The sequence below is a fragment of the Anopheles bellator genome, chromosome X (assembly GCF_943735745.2).
Source record: "Anopheles bellator chromosome X, idAnoBellAS_SP24_06.2, whole genome shotgun sequence".
Classification (NCBI taxonomy): domain Eukaryota; kingdom Metazoa; phylum Arthropoda; class Insecta; order Diptera; family Culicidae; genus Anopheles; species Anopheles bellator.
In genome coordinates, this window is record NC_071287.1 from 6,656,977 (window position 1) to 6,681,878 (window position 24,902).

The 24,902-nt window shown below is 42.0% G+C and overlaps 2 protein-coding genes across 3 annotated transcripts in view; one reads left to right on the plus strand and one right to left on the minus strand.

Annotated features, from left to right (window-relative positions):
- The window catches only part of LOC131213811 (histone deacetylase 4), a 22,932-nt gene extending 1,431 nt beyond the window's left edge, over nt 1–21,501 (plus strand). Inside the window, exons 1-12 of one of the 2 annotated variants that reach the window (XM_058207953.1) lie at nt 6,740–7,131; nt 9,278–9,417; nt 9,545–9,652; nt 9,752–9,883; nt 9,965–10,035; nt 10,138–10,277; nt 11,028–11,168; nt 12,063–12,301; nt 12,820–13,251; nt 13,597–15,312; nt 15,517–15,824; nt 15,939–21,501. In XM_058207953.1, coding sequence (XP_058063936.1) covers nt 9,280–9,417; nt 9,545–9,652; nt 9,752–9,883; nt 9,965–10,035; nt 10,138–10,277; nt 11,028–11,168; nt 12,063–12,301; nt 12,820–13,251; nt 13,597–15,312; nt 15,517–15,824; nt 15,939–15,999 — 3,486 coding nt within the window. In that variant the 5' untranslated portion in view covers nt 6,740–7,131; nt 9,278–9,279 and the 3' untranslated portion in view covers nt 16,000–21,501. Of the gene's footprint in view, nt 1–6,739; nt 7,132–9,277; nt 9,418–9,544; nt 9,653–9,751; nt 9,884–9,964; nt 10,036–10,137; nt 10,278–11,027; nt 11,169–12,062; nt 12,302–12,819; nt 13,252–13,596; nt 15,313–15,516; nt 15,825–15,938 lie in introns of those variants that run through there. The other variant, XM_058207954.1, reaches the window with a different exon arrangement.
- Nucleotides 21,502–22,547: 1,046 nt separating this feature from the next.
- The window catches only part of LOC131213187 (exportin-6), a 4,680-nt gene continuing 2,325 nt past the window's right edge, over nt 22,548–24,902 (minus strand). The window contains exons 3-5 of the mRNA XM_058207180.1: nt 24,421–24,860; nt 22,871–24,356; nt 22,548–22,802 (exon numbers count right to left, since the gene is read on the minus strand). Coding sequence (XP_058063163.1) covers nt 22,731–22,802; nt 22,871–24,356; nt 24,421–24,860 — 1,998 coding nt within the window. The 3' untranslated portion in view covers nt 22,548–22,730. The remainder of the gene's footprint in view (nt 22,803–22,870; nt 24,357–24,420; nt 24,861–24,902) is intronic.

Genomic DNA, 24,902 nt, shown 5'->3' on the forward strand with positions numbered 1-24,902 from the left:
AAAAAAAACCAGGACATTGTGCATTGTTTTCCTGAAGCATACAAGTTGATGTCCGAAAGCTGACGAAAACATGATGAAAGAAAAATTGATTCATGAAGGAACAAGTCTTATTGGTGAAGATTTCTTCCTACAACAAAATAGTGCAGCAATCATCAAGGCACAAGTAATCATGAAGTATCTTGGCGATGGGAGTATTAAAGTTTTAGGTTATTCGCATCGTTATACAGACCTGCCAACCATTGAGAACCATTGTTGAACCATTCATGAATGTTGGAGTATTTAGAAATACCCCACTCAATTTAGCAAAGTTAGTTAAATCAATCAAAACAATCTTCGTCTTCTTTTCATCCGGAACTACAATCGCCAAGCTCTCTTGACCTGCAGAATCATTGTGAATATTCTATTGCTTTTTGTAACATTGTGGTTTTTTACGGGCAGGGTTGTTGGCAATGATCCCTAAGCACTGCAATAATAATATTTTCACATCATACATCAAACTATTAATGAATGTGAAGGCACAGATCAAAAATGGGTGTTAATATCGTTGTATGTATTTGGAATGACTTATTAGGCCGTATAAGTAAAAACAATACATTTTGGTCCCCACTTTTCTTATTTTAATTGTTGTTGCCCTCAGAATTGAGGGAAAATGTCGAATTTATCAACGTTCGCAAAGTTCACATTGACTCTCGACTATTCCATGATATCGTCGTTACTCTTCTGCTGTGATCGAGAACCGAGGCAACATACCAGGCCCGTTGCTGTTGCGTTCGCCGCCACTTGTTGATACCGACTGACGGAATATTGAATTGTACAGGCGAACTATAGTAAAAAGTATTAGAGTCTTTTGTTTTTTTTTTAATTCTAGAATTGACAGCCAGTTCGTGTGTTCTATTGAGATTGTCCGATAGAGGATGGCCGCTCCACAGCAACCTAGAACCTATCTATAATAAATACTGCCCAGTACATTCTTTAAAGAATAAAAACCTATCTGTAATTCGCATATAATTCGCATAACCATTCAACAATACGAAACAATAGACAGTACATATTGAAACAAAAACGACACCGAGACCACTCAACACTAAACCCCCTATCTGAAGGAGTCATCCAAACAGCAGAGTCGATTACCTATCGCTTCCAAGAACAATCGCAAACAATGGAATAACAACACCACTGCCCCTACATTTGACCGATAGAAAATATATAAAAAGCAAAAATCAATCCCAATTCAATATCAATACTAAATAAACCAAACTAACTTTATGATTGAGTTTAGAAAGTTAGTTTAACTTCGTGTACATACCATGAAGTATATATATGTATATTTTGTAAAGTCGAAGCAATACAATTTTTGTGGTTGTTTGCCCAATTACATATTTCCAAGAAATACTTCCGTGATATAAACAAATGCTTCCGCCATCACCAACATAATTGCATGGTTGTGGTTGACAGTCATCGGCAGCGTATCAACTCCATGTAACAACAATTGAAGCGCATGCGCTGCTGCAAAATGAATGCGCGTGTACACACCATGCAGTTATGTTGGTGATGACGAAAGCATTTCTTGGAAATCTATAATTGGCAGACCAGCCCCAAAAATGGTATAGTTTCGACTTTATAAATAATAAACTTACTTAACACAGTCAGTAAGAGACAGTATCTAATCAAATCCATCGTCCACTAACCGAAAACTGTCGATCTGCTCCTTAATCAATTCGTCGATCTGCTTTTAGTCCGCTAATCAACCGTCTCCAATCTCTTGAACCAACAGCGTCTTTTATGATCTTACCACCTTGATGTAGCTCTTCAATTTTAGAGAAGCCAACAATAAACGTTATCGAAATATAATGAACATTCATAAACACTAGACACAAACAATACCCCAGGAGCAAATGTCTAAGCAATACATATCAATGGAACTCTAGTACTGTAATTAACAGAGGTTCGTAGCGTGCCGTCAATTCCATTCTCCTGCAATTCCAAAAATCTTAACTCGCAACTATAAGCATGCCATATCTCTGATCCTAATCGCTTCACAACCACTCTATAACGCCCCTCCACACAGTATGCTGATGAGAATGACAATATGGAATGGAATAAGTATGGAACGCCGAGGTACCCTCAGCCTCCAAAAATAAAAGAATGGTGGTTAGATTGTCTAGAGCAACCACAGGACCTATTAAACCTTATAAAACAATGTTAAATGTATAAACAAAAAACAATTTACAATAGAAGCAGAAGAACACACAATAGAAGAGTGTTTCGATTGAGCCCCACAACACCACTTCTTTGTGAATGCAACAAACTACGGTCCTTTAATCTTTTAACTATGGTCATTTTTCTAGCGTTATGTATTCACTATGGCCTGTGTGGTCGCGTCAATGAAAGGAATAAAGGAAGAAGGAATTCATGATGCTGCACCATCAAATAAAATTGTAAACATGATTTTGATTTTTAATTTGCTTTGTTGTGGTTTTCTCGGTTTTGGCCTCATCTTACCCACCTAGCACGATATTCACTTGGCAGATCGTTCGTTTCCGGGGCGCAGATCCATGTCTCAACTCCTGATCCTTTCAATACTCCAGCAATGTCCGCAAGACCTCAGACAGTCAGTCAGCGGTTTTGGAGCACAATTTCTCTGCTTTTATTGACCATCCCTCTTTTTGACCCTCTTTGAGCATTTCGTACTACTTTTGAACTCTTGTTTTCGATAGAGTTTGATCACCGAAGGCTTTTTGCAACATTTGCTTCGTTTTGGTAGCAGAAATTTCATTCCATACGCGAAATTTAATTGAACTGCGTTGTTGAACACTTTCTGATATTTTAAAATATTAAGAATTTACTCTAGAATTGTTTACAAAAGGTCTCGTATCGCAAACAATAGTAAGTTTTAAGATGTATCACGACGTTCACAGCTGCTGGTGACAGTGTTGCCCCCCTAGAAATAAAAGCATATGTTAAGGACAAAATCTTCGGTATCACAAAGTTCCAAATCGAAATTCCTGTTATATTTTGTACAGAGTGTTGCGTCAATAAAACACTAAAGTATTGAGAAAAACATAATCCATTGAATTATGGATTATCCACTCCACTTGGATGCTCAGCCTTATATGTTTGAACGGCAACAATACAATACAAACCACAAACATATAAAAAAAAAGACAAATAAAATACAAACAATAACGCCCTTCCATTATGCAAACGCATGATGAATATGAACAGCAATCGTTGGAAGTGTTAGCAATTGAACTATGATTTACTCTAGTTCAGATCGGATTCGATCATTGAATTGAGTGAGGGAGAGAAAGCTAGACAGTGTATTTCAAGTGGACGATATGCAAAAACATTTTTTAAATAATTAAGTACGTTTCGAAACCCGAACCCTACGCCCTTTGAAGTGTTTGCCCATTTATCATATTTCTACTACTTAAGATTTTGCATAGAGTAGTCGGTCGTAATAGCCCGGATAAGAAGAAGAATCACTTATCACGGCAGAAGGCTAAAGAAGGAAAAGATTTTCCATTTCCAATGGACAAAACATTGCTGTAACATTGGTGCTCATGGTCTGGTGTTGCAAGAGGAACGAATGTTCCAGGCTTCCGGTTTGTCCTCGATGATGATTTAGGTCCGGAATGGTCTTGGTAAATGACATAGACATATCCACTCACCTTCCAAAATCGACGTGACCGCAGCTATGCTATCTCCTTGCGCGTCTATGTTTATGCGCAATACGGCAATCATAAGCGAACGGGAAACGAAGTGAAGAGCGTAGCAAATCAAATGAAAAAAGAAGCAGGAAACAGGCAGGCAGGCAACGCAACACAAACCGATCGAATTTCTGAGCAAAAAAGGAACAGAAAATCTTGTGGGATATATTTATAAATGACAACAAGTGCGCATACCGATACGGCGCAGTAGAGCTATTTTTGGCATTTTCACAATACTTAGTATTTGCCCAATCCCAGCATGTTAGAGCTCACCGCCAGAGAACTCGCCTAGGACACACATTAGCGAGTGGAGCTTCCGCTACATTACGGTTAGTGGAGAGCCGACACACTGGCCAAAAGGCTGTCTTATTTTACACCTCAAGCCTTATGCGGTACTAGCAAAGTCCCATCCCAAATTGCCGTTTGGCCATTCTATTTTCCACGGGCATCTTATGCTATTATGCTCACCATAAACAGAAGCACACAAGGTTGGTGCAGCACGATTTTTTAGGCGTCTCATTTCTCAATTCTTCGCCTAGTGCATCCTCAAAAACAAGGTGTCTCCATAAAAACAAGACCCCGTAACATTCAGAACAAAATTTCTTTTATATTTAGTTGCATAATTTCACATCAGCACACTTGGACCCAAAACGGTTGTTCAGAAGGGCAAATAGTAAATACATGCTACGGTGCATGAAACCCGTCTAATTCCGGTGCAGAACACTTGCTCCATGATTATGACATAGTGTTGGATTTGTGGAACACAACAAGCAATGATACACAAGCGTAACCCACATTTCAAATATGTTGCATAGTATCGTTACATCGCTTAATAACATTACAGAACCTTCATGAAGCGCATATTCTAGAGGCTATTGTTGCCTGTGTGCGTGGCCATAAAGTGAAAAAAGTGGCGGATCGGTAGCGTATCAGTGTTCCAGAATGGCCACCTCCATCGTATCAAACCGGTGGTTGATGCTGTCGCACGTGTGCGATCACCCCTTAGGTGATCCGTCCGGCCGTCGAACTTTAGCTGGGCATCCCAAGATTCAGTGATATAGCGGGCGCGAACTGCTGAATACACAGGAATAAGAATTCTGCTCAAAATATGTATCGTTCCATCAAACTTACGGAAACGGATCCACACTTGAACTGCGTTGCACCTGCGGGGGGTTCGGCCGTATTTCACGGTCAGGTCAGGTTCAGTTCGGTCAGGTCAGTTCGGCTGAGCGAAAACTGTTCGAATTCCTTCATGCGGGGTCCTTTCTGCGACTTCTTGAGGCTGGAGTGCAGATAGTAGATAATGGGAAAACATTGTACAATTTGGCAGGTGAAGACGATGCGCGGAAGACGGCCACGATAGGTTGACATTTTGTTTTTGTAAACAAACCGAGCCCCACAGAGCAGCGGTTTCATATGGCTAGAGCAGGTCTACGCACGCACACTACTGCCACCGTGTGGCTAAAGTGTACTCGTGTGTGCGCGCGCGGTTTCTCGTATGAGTTTTCTGCGTCCTTCCATCCATACTACCCTTCGTGTAGCTGCTAATGTACCCGTGTGTGTTCACCTTTGCGTATGTGGGGTTCTGTGTTAAACTATCTCGTGCATGCAATTCCCGTCCACTCAGGGGCCTTCGCTTGAACTGTTAGCGTGTGGTGGTGGTAAATTCCATAGAAAACCGGAGCTCAAAAGAAATTTGGGTACAGCAGCGAAAGCTGTTCTCGATATGTCTGGTCGGAATCGCTCCTTGCTTTTATAAAACAGGCAATAATTACTGGTTGTCTGTTAATTGGTTAATCTGGTTAAGTTTCATTGTTGACACTTGCCCCATTTCGTCTATGAAACAATGAACTGAAGTAGTGAAATAACTATGAAATGATAAAGATGCTGACGGACAACAATTGATTGCTGGGAATTACAAACCACTCGGGTGTATCTTTTATCATTTTGGCTACCTCTATCGCTCTTATTTATTTATTTTCTCTCTCCTTCAATTATTCAATTTAAATTCCGCGCATTGACGGTCAGATAAAAGCCAAAAGTCCAATGACTCTTCACTATCAACAGCTGGGCTTGCAGTAGTTCCCCGACAAACCCCTGCCGGAAACAAGACCATCATACTTCATGTACTCGATCACATAGTAGAGTTTTCTTGTGCCAAACATCGGCATATCGCGCGCTAAGAAAGAGTTTCCTCTGTCTCTTGCGGGTTGATTTAATGCTTTTCAAATCTTCAGTTTCATTTCAATGGAAGAAATAGAGTTAGAGAGAGAGAGAGTCAAACAAATAAAGTTTGTGTGCATTTTGGTTGGCCATTTTGGCCTCTGCTACGTTGCTGCAGGTGTGTGGTGTGGTGTCCTTTGCGCGACTGAGGGATGGGATAACAATAGAGGAACGGTTTTTGAAGGCCATAAGATTCTGAGCCGGCTTAAAGATAAAGGGCACCAACAACTGCTTTCTTTAGAAGACCGAGCTGAAGATGGCGAGAGCCGAAATTATCTACTTCGATGAACACCCATTGAAACAGAAACACTACAATGCCAACCGGAGCCGGGTTACTGGATGTCATCGGTTTGCGGACACACGTTCGAGGTAAAACGCTTCAATCAGCCACAACTATTCGAAAGCAGTTCACGCACAATGGTGCGCTGCGGCCTACGCACCGCATGGCAGTAGGTATGATATGGGCCGACCAGGTAGTGGACTCAATATCCGTGCTGGTAGGAACGGACATCGAGCGTGTTTGCTCTGCCATCAAAGCGTCTCGCATCATAGTCCGCTGTTTCGATGCAGTAGCTGCTACTTCTTCGTTTAATCGCTATAACTACTAGAGCAGCCTTTGGCTATCATGACCACTGTGACAGCAGCACATACATATAAAGCGTGCGTCACGTTAGTCGCTGGGCCAGAGTGCGCACGCGCACCCGCTCTTCGGCGGCGTTGTTACGTGTTGAGCCTTCTCCGGCGTAGTGTTAAGGCTACGCTTCTATCGAGCGGACGCGTGTCGCGCTCGTTGTCCAGCTGAGTGTGCCTGCGGTGCGTTTCTTTCTCTACTCATTATTTCATTTCCGTGCGTGCGCTAACATTAATCGTCATCAAGATCTCCCAGCTCACGGGGTCACCGACGCCGCTGATTTATTTTCTGGGCATTATCTATCTTTGTGCTTGCTTCGCCTACGAGATGTAACCCGGTGTGTTTCGGTGTACGCGCGCGGTGAAAGGAAAGCTTGGGGAGAAGAAGGTTCAGTAATTTCATGGCACTCGGAGCGGAGCCTATAAACACGGTGCTGTGGTAGCGCACACAGTAGTGTCGAGAGCAACGAGCGGCCACTAGACGACGTGGGCATGTTGGAGGCGGAACCGTACGTCGGGAAACTAGGTTGCGACTACATTCGCACGTCTGTTTGTGGCATGGTGTAACGTACGTTTATATGTATATATATATATAAATATAAAAATATGTTTTGCACTCGGGCTTTTACACGTATGTATATGCATACTCATTCTTTTTTGTTTCATGCAAAATGTAGGCACACTCTCGATGAGGCATTTAATCAGCGAAAACAAAAACGAACAGGAAGCAAATAATACAACACACACACACACATACACGTATATATATATATAGATTGGTACGTGGGCCATTGGTAGTGGTGGCACCTTTGTGTTCGGTGGTTGGTACGTGCGTTTGACGTTTCTATCCGCTACAAGTGTTCCGTTAGTAGGCGCTGCTTTACCTAGCAGCGCGTTCTTCGTGGAGCCACCTTATGCACGATGCAACGCCATATCAAATGCAACTAACTGCGTTACCCTTTCCGACTGTGCCGCGGATGTTTGAAAAGGCATAACGAAAAATGCTGTAACATGTAATGAACCTATGTTTTTTGGCGCCACAGATCGATGGAGCTGATAAGGCCGTGCCATAAGTTGACCATTAAAAGAAGATTCCCTCCACACCATTGTCGTCGCTCCTTTGAACACGTTGCTGGGTGAACAGATTCACTAGGTGTTCTTCGGAATCATATTTTATTTCCAAAGTAGGCAAATGTTGGCACATTGTTGCTGAAAGCAACAGAAGATTAGCTCTGTTGCAGGCCAAGACCGCTGCTCGGCGGCGGCGGCGGCGGCTGTTGCCGAAGTCGGTAAATGTTTTCCGGTCCTTCAACGAGGGTCTGCTGAGCACAGCAAGTATTGCACGGTCTCGAACTGAACGAATATAGATTCCATTCGATACACCACAGTAGGTTTACAGTAGCAAGCGATGCCTGATAATAAGTTTGAACTATCAACATTCAACCGAGCAGTAATCAACATTCAACCAATAACACGGCGGGACGGCACGGCTCCTATCAGGCGAATGTGAGACGAGACCGGAACACATGGACCACAGGAGAATATGGAAGACGGAGAATAACAGTGTGAAAATTAATCGACGGAGGGCAAAAAACAATTTTGTTTTCCTTCCATAATGAGAAGCGAAGCAAACTCTGCGCCCGAAGGCCTTTGCACGATAATAACAACAACCGTATTCCCTGCCCAACATCGACACGAGCGATTGTGTCAGGGAAGAATATATGCTGTGGTATATGGTATCTGACCTTGAGGCATTCGGGCAGCTTTGCGTGCTATCAGTTCATTTTTCCATCTGTATCTGCTCTGTGCAGTGTGTGGGCGCAAGTGTTTGTGTTTTTTGCGCTTGTGAGTATGTGTGTGTTTGTGCAGTACACTGTTCGGTCGTTTATGTCCGTCATGTTTGTTATCAAATTCGATCTTTTGCGCCTTTCTGTCGCTCTTTTCCTTTAATCGAACCCGTACTGGTGGTACTGGAATACACCTATTGGGGATGCCGAACGAATAGCTGCTGTTTGCCCATCACCTATCATCCGCACTCGATCCTCCCACTATTAGGTTGTACAGCGCAACGTGTGTTTTTTCTCTTCGGTGGCACTACACCTTTGGAGCTGTAGGGTTGGTTTTACTATTTTCCCGTTGTCGCTAACGAAGGTCTGAAAGATGGCTCTGCTCATTGGTACTGTAGTATAAAGCATTGTCGGTGATGATGGGACGAGTCATTGATATTGTTTTACCATGCATTAATGCCTTCAACACCAACTAACTTAAGAGATATTTAGATTTTTCGAAGGTGGCTGTAAATACAGTAGGAAGAGTCGATGGATAATGTGTTGGTAACATTAGTTTCGTTCTTGACCAGAAGTTTGGATGCTATAGGGCAAATTATCGATTGGCGCTAAAAATAGTTTTCCAACGCACTATTCTCTAAAGTACAAGTCCTACGCGCTCCCCGTTCGTAGCGGTTTTCCTGCGGCCTACAGCGTCGCCAACACACACATACGCATGCACGTCCTTGTCGTGTACACAACAGAAAACAAACAAATAATTTTTTTCCAGAACGTGGACCTGTGGAAAAAAGCTATGTTAAACCCCGTCATGTTAGGAATTGCGTTTTATGAGCTGGATGGATGCACCCAGCAACTTGCCCGATGCAGCACTCGGTAACCAATGATACCAGATCTATTTGACTATATTCTGGTTTCTATTTCAAACAGAAATGGCACGTGATTCGACAATGGGGCGAGACCGAGTGCTTGTCGTTCCGAGCACAGGCATTGCCCTCAACAGTAGCGCTTCGCCGTCGTCGTCATCGTCGTCGCAAGCTCCGTCCGACATCAATCAGCAGATTCTGGAGGTAAGCATTAGTGTTTTGGTATTCCACTCTGATTGTTTTGATCGCCGTTGGTAATCCCCAAACGACGAGTGTCTAGCTCGTGTTTTATGTTTGATTGACTCACGCGTTTTGTTCTTCTATTACACAGCTTCAGAAAGAACAGGAGCTCGAGAAGCAGAAGTTGTGGCATGCCTTCCAAGAAAAAAACAAGGAACTGGAGATGCACCATCGTCAGCAGTTGGAGCATAAATTTCAGGTTTATATTCGAAGCTGTTCAGGGCCAAGACACTTGCGATGTTAGCGCAGATAAGAATTACAACGAAAATACAACGCATACTATTGTAATTTGTTGCAGGAGTTGCGCGATCAGCGGATAGCGGAAGTGGCTGCGCAACAGCTCGAGCGCCGTGAACGTGAGGCCGTTAAACGGAAGGAGAAACATGATTGCTGCGCGAATGCAAGCTCTGAAGTGAAACAAAAGTTACAGGTACCAGGCAGCGTTCTCAAGAACATTTTGTGCCGAATGCGAAGCTTATCAATCAGCTTTCTCTTTTCGTTACATATGCAGACCTTCCTCATACAGAAAAAGCAAGCCGCGGCTTCGAACGGCTTAAATTCATCATCGTCGTACAGGAACTGGTAAAATAATTGTGCTAAGATGTGCACGCGGCCGATGGACAACAAATTCTTGTTCCCTATCAGTGATCAGTGATTACCTCTTTCGGTTCTAACTCTTTGCAGGGGCGTTGTAAAGTCGTCCTCCGGTGAATCGCTTCCGGCGGGTGCCGTCGCAGCGGCCGTGAATTCCCATCCGTATAAAATTCCGCCGCCACCAATCGCCATTGGGAAGTACGATCCGGACTTTCCGTTGCGAAAGACAGGTATGTCACTTTCGGACCATCCAAAACTCCTGATCACTTTTAAAAGCATGACCCTGTTGTTTTTACCGGTGTGTATGGTGCCGCCTTTCGATGCAATAACATAGTGCAGGAATCTCTTCCAGTTTCTGCAGGAATCTTCTTCCACCTCACTATCCCTCTTTCGATACCTGTTCACATTGATAACTCATATTTTGGATTGTTGAATGTTTGAGCAAATAACACGCGTTTGCGATTTGTTGTTAGTTTGATCAAAAAGGGCTACTAGCATAAGTTATACAAATTCCTTGTTCCGTGATTTGTGTTGGTATACTATTATAGTCATCTACGCGTAAGTGCATTGCAGACATGTTTAAGATTCGCAATAACAAGCGGTGCTACGTTACAAGAACTTTCGTTTCCGCACCAGCTTACCAAGTATATAGTACGCTACAGCGCGATACATCAAGAACTAAAAAATAACTTTGTTTGAAAAAGTCGATATTGAAATAGTTTGCATTCCTGATAAACTAAAGAGACAATGCTTACTCTAAGAACCATGTATCAACTAAAAAAGGAAAATAACAACATATCAACGTAACCAAATATATACAAACTTTCCTTTTTCGGTCATGCAATCTATCATGTTTCAATGCTGTTCCTGTCCAAAAAATCGTTGCCGTTTTTGTCTCTTTGTTGCACGTTATGTGAATATTGCTCATGAGCTTTGTGTACTGATTGAATAATTACTACTACTAACTACTTGCACCGCAGCGTCCGAACCTAACTTGCTGAAGATTCGTCTTAAGCAGCGCGTGATTGAAAAAAGATCCGTTAATGGACCGATCGCCGCCCGGCGTCAGGAACGCTTGCGCCGACTCCAGAAGCAGCACCAGAACCAGGCGCTATCTTCAAGTACGTATGCCACTGACGTGATATATTATTTTACATCTTCAATCGATACTCGTATGTCTTTTTGACTAAGCTCACGATTATGCAAAAAATATAGTTGATTATTATTGTTTTATTGCACGCTCAGATATTGAGGTGTACTTTATTGAGATCATGAGATATCCATAGATACATTGTCGAGATGTAGAAACAAAATGTGTATGTGTGTTATGCGTTCCCACTGTCAAATAAAATTCATGTTCAAGCAATTTGATGGGCTTTGCTTAACTTCAGCTATAACTATTTGTTGTTGCAGACCAGTTCCGTTTGGCGGTAATGGTTGTCGGATAACGGCAGAGGAGCCTATTAAAAAAGAAACTATGTGTATTCGGTCAGACAACAGAAAATCAATTGTAAAACCGGGAGAGCTGGAAAGTAAACCATTGCCAATTAGAAACAGATTAGTGAAATAAGTTCGCGTAACAAAATTGCGTGGATTTTTATTGGCAGGAAGAGTTTGGAGAAAGAATAAAGCAAACGATGCATGGCTATCCCATTTGTTGCGTTATGAGTGATGTTGCTTACTAACATTGTGCGTTACTGACGGTGTATTTCGATGCGACGAGTTTTTTTATGAACAGAAAAAACTAACTACTTTGAGAATTGTTTATTGCAAGTGAAACAGAATAACAGAAACACACACTCACTCACAGGAAGATAAATATTGAAAATCATCTGAAGTTTGTTTTATAAAATAATCATTCCTTTTTTAAACATATCCCAGGATTTCTACAATTTGTTTTATACTTTGGTTGTTTCCATTGTTTGGTTTGTCAGCCCAGAACATTTCACCTTATATCCACATTCGTCGCTCAACTTCTCAAGCATCTCCTGCTCCTTTTCCTTTTTCTGCCGTAGATTGTCCAGTTTCTGGCACAACGACAGACTCTGGACCTAACTCACCACCAACCGTCGGAAGCCGGGCATCTCCGACAAACGCTCCGATCCAGGAAGAGAACGAAGATCCACAGTACGGGTCAGTAGCTCGCTCTAGCATCAATGATCTATCGCTGTTTAGTTCACCCTCAATGCCCAACATTTCGCTTGGTCGACCACATCTCGGTCCATCGGCCCATTCTGCCACCGCTGTGCACTTGGTAAGTTGATTTTATTTGTCGAAGAAACTAGTGTGTGTTTTGTAGGCTCTACTCTTCGTTGGAAATTACGTGTACAGCATCGAGCATTAAGTTTGCTCACTCGTACCTTTGTTGCTATTTACACCGTCTATCAAGGTTGATGTACAGCACTGTGAAAAGACGATTGATTTTTATTGTTGTTGAAACCACTTCAGTTTTACACCATTTTTGTGCGGTATAATAGATTCCCAATACATTTACGTCACATCCTTACTACATTATTTTTATTTGTTATATATTTGTTTTTAACTTACTTGAAGTTCACACGTTACATCTGCAGCCCTGGTCTTCATTAGTCATTGAAAAAAATAAGATTCTATTATAATAGTTTGCAATGGATTGAATATTAAAAATGTATATGGCCAACATATAATATGTGGCGTTGTCATGGAATATGATGAGTCACGTGTATAGCGAGTAACTGGTTAATCGATTTCCTTTTCTTCGTTTTCTTGTTGTTCTGATGGTAATTTTTTAAGGCGATGAACGCCATCAGACCGCCACAACTTGTCGGTGGTCAGGGCCCGCCACCGTCAGCTGGTCCACTGGCGTTCGGTAATCCGATGCTGGAAATGGCTGAGCAGCAGTTGCACCACCAGCACCAGCACCACCACAGTCAAAACGCAGTGGCTGCTGCGGCTGCGGTCGCTGCAGCTGCAGCCGCCACTGGCATCGGCATCGGTCGGGCACAACTGCCTGGTCTGCATGCAGCGGCCGCCGCAGCCGCAGTCACTTCCGCCTACCAGCAATCGATAACAGATGCACACGTTGCTCAAGCCCGACTTAACAAGCAGGGCCATCGGCCACTGGGACGCACCCAGTCCGCTCCGTTGCCGCTCGGTCATCCGATGCTTGCCGGTGCGAACAGCGCCATGGTGAACATCACCCAAACCCATTTCGAAAATAGTGACGTAAGTTACATACGAAAACAAATTGTGGGTCGTTTAACGGGATAGTATAACATTTCACCTTTCCGAATGTGTCTTGGGTAAGATTGCTTTTGATAGTTCGAAAGATACAAATATATCATCAATTTTATCAGAACTAAACCAAAATCAGGATTACACTCCACAATTCCATCCAAACCAAAACTAAACAGAAAGGGGTTCTATTAGTGTGCTTTCGTCTTACTTCTTAGTTGTGCTTGTGTTCGATCATAATTCGTGTTGTTGTTTTTACACTTATTCAATCGATTTGTCGATTTCTTCTTCCCCTGCTCTGCTGCCTTCGATCTTTTCTATCCCACTTTATGTAAGGCCGAGCGACAGGCGTACGAGCAGCATTTGCTTATGAAGCAAAAGATACGCCAGACTGCGCTGAATCGTGCTAGCAATTGTGTGAATCGAGAACCCCAGTTGCGCGAGGAGTTGGAATCAAACGAGGTAATCGATCTGACCGACAAGAAGCAGCCACCGAAAACGGTCCTGGCAAACTGCGTCATCAAAAGCACCTCGCAAACGCTTGTAGCGCATGACGAACTCGTATCGCCATCGCACGCGCAGCAGCAACACCAACAGGCGCAACATCTTTCGGAATTAATGCAGCAGCACCACCATCATCATCGTGAGTTACTACTGCGTCGGTCAATGCAGCTGCCAATGCTGGAGGAGCCTTACCATGCTGGGACGGTCGCAACGGGTAGGCCAATGTTGCGGCCGCTTTCCCGTACGTCGTCCAGTCCTCTCGTGCACCTCTGCTCGGCGACAGCGCAGCTCGGTGCCACGCAACAAAGCATGTTCTCGGACACTGGTCAACAGCTGCCGCAGGACGACGACATTCCGCCACCGGTCAACCTGACAGTCCAGAATCGAAGTCGGTCGCTTCTCAACTACACCCACGACAGCCTCACCATTTCGGCCGTGGCCGCTGCAGCCGCTGTAGCAGCCGCTGCGGCTGCCGCCAGTTCATCCTCTGCCTGTTCGAGCCCCGTGGGACCGATGCCCCTGCAGCTGACCACGTCTGCGTCTGCCTCGACAATTGTACCATTGGAATCGCACGGACCCACTGCTGCTACACTCACACCCGCAAACTCCTCCATTACCACCGGACTAGCCTTTGACAGTCTCATGCTAAAGCACGTGTGCGTCTGCGGCGATAATGCTAACCATCCCGAGCACAGTGGTCGCCTGCAGAGCATCTGGGCGCGGCTGGTAGGAACCGGATTGGCGGTGCGCTGCGATAAACTTCGCTCCCGTAAGGCTACTCAGGAGGAGTTGCAAACCGTGCACAGCGAGGGTCACTCACTGCTCTTTGGTACCGGTCAGCTCAATCGACAGAAGATTGACACGAGCCGCGTCAGTTTCGTGCGGCTCGCCTGTGGCGGTGTGGGTGTTGATCTGGATACGACCTGGAACGAGCACCACACGGCCGCTGCGGCTCGGATGGCGGCCGGATGTGTTATCGATCTGAGTTACAAAGTGGCGCGCCGTGAAAATCGGAACGGGTTTGCCGTGGTTCGGCCACCGGGACACCATGCGGAAACGGACGCCGCAATGGGCTTCTGTTTCTTCAACTCGATTGCATTGGCCGCAAAGCTGCTGCGTGCTCGGATGCCGCACGAGATGCGTCGCATTTTGATCGTTGACTGGGACGTGCACCATGGTAACGGGACGCAGCAGGTATTCTACGATGATCCAAGTGTGCTGTACTTATCGATTCACCGACACGATGATGGTAACTTCTTCCCCGGGACGGGTGGACCGACCGAGTGTGGAGCGGGTGCGGGCATTGGATTCAACGTGAACGTAGCTTGGTCTGGTGGGGTGAATCCACCACTAGGTGACGCCGAGTATTTAGCCGCGTTTCGCACGGTAGTGTTGCCGATTGCGAGAGAGTTCCATCCCGATATTGTACTCGTGTCGGCCGGATTCGATGCGGCCATCGGCCATCCAGCACCTCTCGGTGGTTACGTCGTTTCACCGGCCTGCTTTGGCCATTTGACACGTGAATTGATGCAGCTAGCCGATGGAAAGGTAAGAATCTGATAAGTCAGTGGAAATTTAAAAAAACTATTCTAAGCCAAGTAGCAGCACAACGCTCTGTAGTTTTGTAGACACTATCGCCTGGAAAACCTATGTTGAAATATTTTCAATCCAAAATGAAAGAGAAACTTTGTTTTAGAATCATTCAACGATCATGCAAAACATTTATCACCGGCACGCTTTTCTCTTTTCTAGATTGTTCTCGCGCTCGAAGGCGGCTACGATCTCCCGGCAATCTGCGACTCAGCTGAGGAGTGCGTTCGAGCGTTGCTAGGTGTGGAAAGCATTGCTTCTATCGAAGCCACGGAGCTTGCCCGTGTGCCGTGCCAGGCAGCGATTGAAACGTTGCAGAAAACAATCGCCATACAGATGTTGCACTGGCCATGCGTAAAGCGTTTCGCGCACACCGTCAACCTGTCCGCCATACAGGCACACAGTAGCGAACGAGAAGAGTCGGATACGGTTACCGCAATGGCCGGACTTTCGATGCAAACGTTAAAAAGGTAAGCGAATCGGTCGACCTGTTGGTCGGGCTAACATGAAAGGATTACGAAGGTGGCAACGTTAATGTTTTGTATTTTTCTGTCAACTTTTATCGCACACCTACGTACACATAGAACATCGGATGTTTCCTGCGAGAGTTCGGAGGAACCGATGGACCAGGACGAATCAAAATGAAGCACTTGTCCTGGAGGAGCTCAGGGAACTATGCTGAAAATAACAGCATTACAGTGGCAGATGCACCTGCTTAATGGATGAGCCTGCGTTAATGTAATTAGATGGTTGGTTGGTGGTATTAGTGTTTTTATACTGTTTGTATGCGCGGTGTTTTTGGGAACTTTTTGAGATTTGGTCTGTGGGGTTAAAGGCTAAAGGTGTATGTCTGGCACACGTTCTTTGCGAGCAAAATTTGTTATTACGATTTTTTATGCTGAAGTGTGGATGCAAGATATGCCCCGGCGTCTAGAACATATTGATGCACATATTTATGTGTAAATGTATGGGAATGTGGCGTTTGATTGATTGGATTTTTTTTCCTTTTCTTGCTAGCAGCAATGCTTCTGCTATCAAACCCCTACTCAAAACACTCCTGGTATCCAAGTAGCCATATTGCCTTTTGAGCAGCAGCTGCTGTCTTCCCATTCTGAGTATCGCCACTTCTTCACTTAGATTTCCAATTGCTAGGTGCATATATGAATATATGTATATCGTTATAAGCAAACAAATGAAATACTATAATGAATCAGGGAAAAATTACAAAAAGGAGTAGATGAAAAGAAAGGCCTGAAAGGTTCTGGATCATGGATCCTCGTTTACAATACTTTTTATACGTTAATCAATAGATGGAGTTTCGATGATTACGTGCAAAAATCTACAGTGGCCAACGAAACAAAGTTTATTTCGACAAACACAAACATTATATGAAATACGAGGATTACCCATTTATGTTAGTTCGCGCGCAAAAATTCGGGCGGAGCTTCGATTAAACCGTCTAAGTAGTATTTTTAGTTTTTTTCGGAAGTATGACCTATACACACGAAAAGTGTTAGCCATGCAGATTTAGCACACCAAAAGTTTTTCTGGTGCGAAACAAAGTTTATTTTTCGCAAAAATGCATCCTTTTTCGACTATTATGCCTTTGCAATTTGCTTCCTCATGTTCATTTGACACTCTCATAAGAGACACTTTTAGCTCTTCATAAATGCGTTTAGTTCTAAAAAACGATTCCTCAGCCCAAAGCACTTTTTTCCGGAATGAAGGAACAGTTAAAATATGATTATGTTTAAATATCTTTCTTTTGTTTAAATTGTTAGATGCGGATTTTTGCGATTGCGATGCGGATGCGGAGATTTGAAAACATAGCCAGATTTGCCAGCTTTATAGTAATGTAATCATATACCATGCCATCATCGGATGACATGCACATTAGGGACTTTTTCACCTTTTGATTGAAGTTTTTGTTGAATTCTTGTGGCTGATAGAAGAGCATTTGTAGTTTACATGGTCACTCACGACCTCCATTTTCATACACTTTGATACTTGCTGCCTTGCTTTTGTAAAATATTTTTGCAATTTTCTTGTTAGCCAAAGCATGAAAATTCATAAATATGACTATTTGATTTTCTTCATTGTCTATTTTATAATATTTCATAGTTTTTCTTGTGCCATCTCATAAGCTGAGAAAAGAAATTTTTTTTTTGTGAATTATTCACCACACGTTTCTCATCTTCAATCCTGTTGTTGAACGTCAAAGTATATTAAAAAATCGCGATACTATTACTGATAAATAACTAAATTAATTCTAGTGGCTGTCATATTCAGCTAAATGAAGGAAATAGATGTGAAAAACAGACAAATTAAAGTTTCAAACTCCAAATAAATTTTGTTTCGCACCGCTCAAATTCACCCTTGACTGCGAATGGTTGCACCAACACACAAGATAAAATCAAAATGTAATTCGATCATCATAATTTTGCTCTTTATAACGTTTATTAATAATTAACAACATCAACGAAATGAAACAAAAACTACACATCATTTACCAAATATTATCCAAATTTTCAGATGATATACTTTGTTTCGCTAGCCACTTTTGGCAATGAATCGAAAATTCTGCGAAAAGTGCAACGAAACTGTCGGAAAGTGAGAAAAAAAACATGTTATTGTTTATGGGTTTGGCTGGAGTAATGTACTCGCACATACACACATACAGGCATTCAAACAACGTCGTTTACGATAAACAGGCAGAAAAAAATAGAGAGAGAGAGAGACAGAAAATCATCAATCAAATGAAATTTATTACATTTCATTTTTGCTACCTCATTGCTGAGGGAAAGTAATGTACAAAAAAACAAAACTGGATGAAAAAAGTGTGTTGAGTTAGAATGGAATACGCAGAATACGCTTTCGAAGATTACGAAAAATTCTAGTAAAAGCCCTCGATGATCGAACAACGGAAAACGCCAAATCTCACTTACTCTGAGACTGTATTTTTTTGTAGCGACACCAAGAATTCTGTTGCTGCAAATTTGTTCTTCAAACCTTGCTCACCGTCGCCACCCAGCCATTCTTGCCCTACAGTCCATAGGTTCGACAGCCTGTTGCGTATTCTGCTGGCACAACGTCTATTGAAAGTATAGTCCGTCTTTAAACTAAGTGGGTTTGGTAGAACGGGTGTATGTGAGTGTGTGTGTTGTACGCTACTGTTATATGTTGGAGCATGCTGCAAAAAATTACCAGTTACCCTTCTTGTAAATTGTTACGCGTGTATCGTGCCGTTTGAAAAAACGGCTTGAAATGTAAACCCCTTGTGATTCTTTCTGTCTCCCCATAATACGCTCATTCTCCTCTATCGCCATTTGTATTATTTCTTTGTTCACTGTACGACATCTGATTTTGCGTCTTTACTATTCGAATGTTGAATGGTGCGGGGGAATTTTTCATACGTTCTTGAGAATATAGCGATAGGGTACTATTGCTCAAAGCAACGATGCATGAAAAATGATAATGTATCATGTTTTCTTCTATTCGCTCTCATCATATCGTACCTTTCCTTTATCCTTTTGTACATTGTTCGCATCTGTCTATCGGCTTGCCTGCATTCAACACATTTTTTCGTTGGCAAAGCATTATTTGTAGCGAGATAAACGAAAACGAAAAGAACCGAATGTTGTAATCTTTGTCGCTGTATGTATTGTCTATTGCTAGCAAACATCACTAACTACAACTACGGAGAAATCCAAAAAAAACAATAACGAAGCTCTCCCTTTCCGGTGGTTTCTATTATGGTGGTTATACTGTGGTTCTATTTTACAGTACTAGGATTGAAATTGTATGTGTTTGGCGTTGCTCTTAGTATAAGCTTAAATAGATATAGATGAAAGAACAACAAAAAAACAAAAAATGCAGGGTGTTGAAAAGAAAAACGAGGAGAAAGAAACTTTAATTTAACAATGTTCGGTGACCTTATTGTATACCAACGAACTGTAGAGAAAACAAAATTGAACACGAACTGCAAAGCTATGATAATTGCAAACGGCGCATCCATGTATTGAAAGAGAATGATAATTAAATTAAAAGAAATTTAAAAGAATAGAAAGAATTTGAAAATCGTAAGATGGAAATACGAAATCTTGTAACGGATTCAATTAGTAGAGATCTATATAGGGTAGGTTGGACCGATCACTGGAGAGTATAGTTACTTGGCACACATACACGCAGAATTACCCACGTATAACAATTGCTACGATCTGCTGGCACAAGCCAAGCCTAATACACACCACTACGAAGAAGTTAAATGAATAGCAGTTGGCACAGAATGGTGTGTACAATAATACATTTTATGTTATACTTGGTAATGCATCAAACACGCCAGAGTCTGTTAGCACAATATTAACATTCTTGTGTGTTTTACAGTTTTACATGGTGTGGGTTTTAATTCACCCTTTTCTTTTTGTACGTATATATATACGTATATAAAATATGAGAAGAGAAAGCTTATTTGTTTCTGTGTGAGAATAAACCAAAAACAAAAAGCTGCTCCTCACCGGGTTGTAACGAAAAAAACAGAAACAGCAAGACTAAAACACACGCTTTTAATGTTTGTTGTATCCAGAGAATGGGCTTTTCGTCAGCACAAGAAAACAAAAGCAAAGAAAAGAAGTAACAGGAAATTTCAAATTCACATTGCGCATGAAAATACACTCTTTCATTCGATTTGCCGAAGATAAGTTTTGCTGCGTGCGACATTTTTTTTACACAATTAACGTTATTCACAAAACACTACTACTATTACTATTTGTACTATTATTACTACTATTACCACTGCTACTGTTACTATTTCTTCTGCTACCACCACCACTACTACTTCTACTATTACTACTACTACTACTATTGTTCTGTAATTGGATTGTCTTAAATTACACGGTGTTCCATCCGCGTGCGTCGGAAAGAGTTCGATTGGAGGTATTGACAATTAAAGGACAGTAAAGATAAAAATATAACAAAAGAGCGAAGGCTTTTCCGTGATCGAGTTGTAGCGAAAATAAGTCTTGCATAGCAGAGTAAAAGAATTTGAAAAAGGAGTAAGAGGTGCAAACCTGCAAAATGCAAAGATATGCGAAATGAAAAACGACAGGGAAAATCCCTCTCAAAAGTGCTGGACACTTAATTTTTAATGAACTTTTAATCTCCTACAATAGCGTGAAACACGACAACACTATATGCTCCTTGCCTTTAAAAGAAAAATGATTGTTATAATTTGTAAAACAAAAGAGAAAAATACGAAAGTTTACACACATTTACACAACTGTTCATCACATTCATGGTACTTATAACATAATCGGCTTTTATGATAGGACGTTTGAAACAGAGAGCTCATCCGAAGAGAGGGGCATTGATGTAACTGTGAGATCCTATTTATTCATACACAATGCTGTTGCAAATGAACAATTATGCGCTGCTAAAAAAAACTAAACCAAAATGGTTCAGTTAATTTTTGGCAAAGCTCTACTTCTTTATGTGCATGGCATTTTTTAAACGTGTGTACTGGACCTAACACTAACAAAGATGCAAAATAAGAAAAGCAAAAGGGACAGAAAGAAATCAAAACTGAGATAAGAAAAAAGTGAAGAGTATAATGAACCGAACAGCTAAACTATGGTGTTAATTTGGTTTTTGGTTTTTTGACAATCAAAATAAGATCATTTTAAGTATGACCTAAAGGGAACGAAGTGATCTTCAATTATGATATAAATCCGTAGAAAACCACCCATAGTTAAATTATGTTGATAGAAAAGTAATTTAAATTACTTTTGCTTACATTTTTTTTTATTTACAAAGGATTCCATCATTTGCACTAAACAAGACAAACCACGAAATCGAATGGCGCATCTCGCCGATGAGTGTGATTATAGTAACAGTAGGAAGTAGTAAATGATATAAGCATCAGTAAGACAGGCGGGTATAGTTTAAATACGTACTATATCGATTGCCTGCACCTGTAAAATCATTTACAAAACCAACTGTACAAAAAACGACGAAAGAAACTGTGTTTGTTTCTCGTTTGTGTTTCACACTTTTTACAATACGCATACTTATAAATCAACTTCAGACATTCCTATTCAATGAAAAAACAATGTTGTTATTCTAAGAGAATATAAAGTATTTTATGAGAAAAAATAAAATAAAATATGTTACGTATAAAACAAACTAATGTTAATGGTGTATACGCTTTATTTTTTATTAAGTACAGTGTGTGGAATCATTTTTTTCCGTGTAAAACGCTGGCGGGAAAATTCCAACTTCTTAACAATCAAACATGAATCTTACACTCAAATGTATACTATACAAAATTAATACTCTACAAAATGACAAAAAGTTATGTTTCTATGTATACGCCTCGCTAGGCTCCGCTGGGTTGGTTATATCTTAAGAATGGTGGACGACAAAAACCGTAAAGGCTTTTTAGGCCAGCCATAGGGTCAGAAGGGTAGATTCTGATTGAGATGGCGAGACTGAATCGACGTCGATGCGAGAGCGGTCGGAATAAACGAATAATGACGCTCGATCATGAGTGAAATTTTGCACTTCACCCTTGATCACCCTTCACCCCCATGAGCTACAATGTTAAACCATTGCGAAATGAAAAGTAAGGTCGTTACTTCGTTTTTGGGTATGTCAAATATTAAATGAATGTATGCTAAAGAGAACATTGATCAGTTTTATTTTGTTTCAAAACAATGCCCGATAACATCGTTCCAGTATTGGCATGGTCGGAATGTAAAGCAATGATTGGTAAGTTCTACATCTTCTCGGCTTGATACACTCTAACAAACAATGGTAAACATCGCCATTGGAGCCCGGTTTCGCTAAAGACGAATATTGACATGAATACTGAAACCCACCGCCAATGGAGTGTGCCGATTAAAAAAAAACTCAGATAACTGTGTACTTATTGTACTTATTGTTTCAATGTATTGGTAAAAATGAAAAACCGATGTAATTCCATGTGTATTAAAATTGACAGCGCATTAACCCCAAAAATGTGTCCATCGACGTCAACGAAGCTAAAAATGTTACATTTGAAGAATCATGCATTGGTCATCGTATATTTACCAAAGATTGATGTTCATGTTGTTGCCTGTAACATTAAAGACTATGTGACTGTTGTTCAATTTATTTTTCAGGTTTAGGCCATTACATTTTATTATTTTAAAAAAGGAAGCAGAGAGTTCGTTCATCGAACCATCAATTGGATTGACATGGATTCTTACAAGATAAATAAAAATACTGTATAACGAAGACAACGAATAAACTAAACGATATTTTGAGATTCATTTGAAACTATGGAAATATTTTACGATTATGTTCAGAAAATAAAAAGAAATCTTAAAACAAAGCTATCCTACTCAGTTCGGTTGTTGAAGAATTTTGACATCGTGAATGAAAACATCCATCTGCTGGGTAAACGTAGGAAAGTCCTGAAAATAATTTCATTATACTTTGTACATTAAAAGACACAAGATTGTTATCATTCGCATTTTCTTACCGTTGCTTGCATCACAGCATTCAAATGTGTTTCCGTTTCTGGGGCCAATCCGATCGACCTTATTCCGGTAAACACTTCGCTCCCATCGCTTACCTTTGACATCGAGTACAGTAAATTCAGTATAATCCCAGAGTGTAAGACACCCTCGGGCGTTGCAAGCGCTTGCAGTAATGTCGCTATGAATGATGATAGAAAATTGGTTCGGAAAAACTCCAACCGAAAAAGGCCCCATCGAATGTGGAGCTCCTGCAAGGAATCGAGTACTTCGTGCACAAGTTGTGTATCCTTTGAGCCCGTGATTGTCACGCCGTAACTATTCAATATGGCCCCAAATTGGTCAGTATGGGCAATGTTGCAACCACCATCGTGAAACCTGCTTTCGCCCCAACCAAGACTTCGTGGGAGATCGGTTTTGCAGAAGTATTGCCACCGGTGAAGGAGCAATGCGTGAAAGAGTTTGAACACAGCTCCACACACCTCGCTATGACGGTCCTGGTCAGTTTTGGACACTTGCAATTCACAATTGAAAACAACTGGCAGTACTGCTGAAACGGTGAACTCTACGATGTCTGGCAGTAGGATCGTTCCGGTATTCGGTTTCTCGACGATCAACAGAAAGATGCTAAGCAAGGTATTAAGCGAGCGCAGCTGCTGGCGCATGGCGGTGGCGATGTGAAACAATTCCACAAAGCCGCGAATGGCGTCGTGTAGAAAAGGTTCTCCGAGTTGTGCTTGTAGCACGGCAATAACGCTGTGAAAGAATTCAAGTAAGAGTGCGTTCGGAAACTCGCTGGCCTGATTGCCGGTAGACACGAGCATACGGTAGAGAGAGAGAACTTTCTCGATGATGGGACGATATGCAATCGCCAACTGAACCTTCACCTTGCTATTGCAACATGAAAAGCTCCCAATGAGATCCTTCAGCTGGGCTAGTTCCATATGAACTGCAGTGGCGTTGGGTGGCTGTAGGTTGATTGTTGTACCGCTCGTCTTTGTGTGCTCTTTATGTTCCTCATCTGCAGTCACCAGCAACGTATGCCACCTTGATGGATCGGAGAGTTCAAGACGCAACAAATCTTCTGCCAACACTGCAATGTACTGCTGCAAAAGTCGTTCATTTTGGTGATTCTCTAAGCTCAAACTATTAGTAGGGATGCATTGCCACGGTGCAATAATACAGAAGCAGATCGCTTTACGCAACTTCTGGGCGCTGTTGTAATCAAGATGGTGTAGCTTCGAAATGGTAAATGGCTGCAGTATCTCCAGAAGGTAGTCCGGTTGATAATGGTTGATACTGGCGTGATACAAAATAAAGGCCGCCGCATTATCCAGCACGTTCCACCGATTAGACTGACCGAGGTGCTCAAGTGGTGCAAGTTGTTTAGCGACCTGGGCGAAAAATTCCGCCATCGAAGCATCAAAAGGTTGAGCATTCGTTCCAGATAATAATAACAACGACTTAAGTGAAGTAAGCAACTGAGCTACCCTAAAAAAGAAAAAGAAAAATTAGTTTTTTTTACCTTTGTTCCGTTTTGAAAATAATTGCTTACGCTTGAATCAGATCTCGCGTCAAATTAGGTCCAGCTTGACGATAAAAGAGATCGGGTGGTGAGCACTGGCTAATCTCTACAAACAGACGAACCTGTTCGCTCGTGAGCCAATCGATGGAGGCTTCAACGGACTCGCGCTTGCCGCGTAATGACGGACAGAGATAGGCTAACATTTGGCACGTACAGCCAAAATCCCGCAGTTGCCAGCGAAGTCGTACTTCGTTCGCTGGATCAGCCAATTCACGAAGAGCTGCGTTGGCGTTGATAGTAGCACTGCTTCCTTTGATCAGTTTGCATAACTCGAAGAACTGCTGATAGGGGCGACTTGTGTCATAGGCGAATTCGAAAATGGCATTGTACATGCGGAATGGTTGATATTGGGTGACCAGCGAGACAAAGTCAAGACACTGATTGTAATACTGTTGTAGTTCAGTTTCCATCTATGTATAAAAACACATATAAATGTATATACGAATATATAA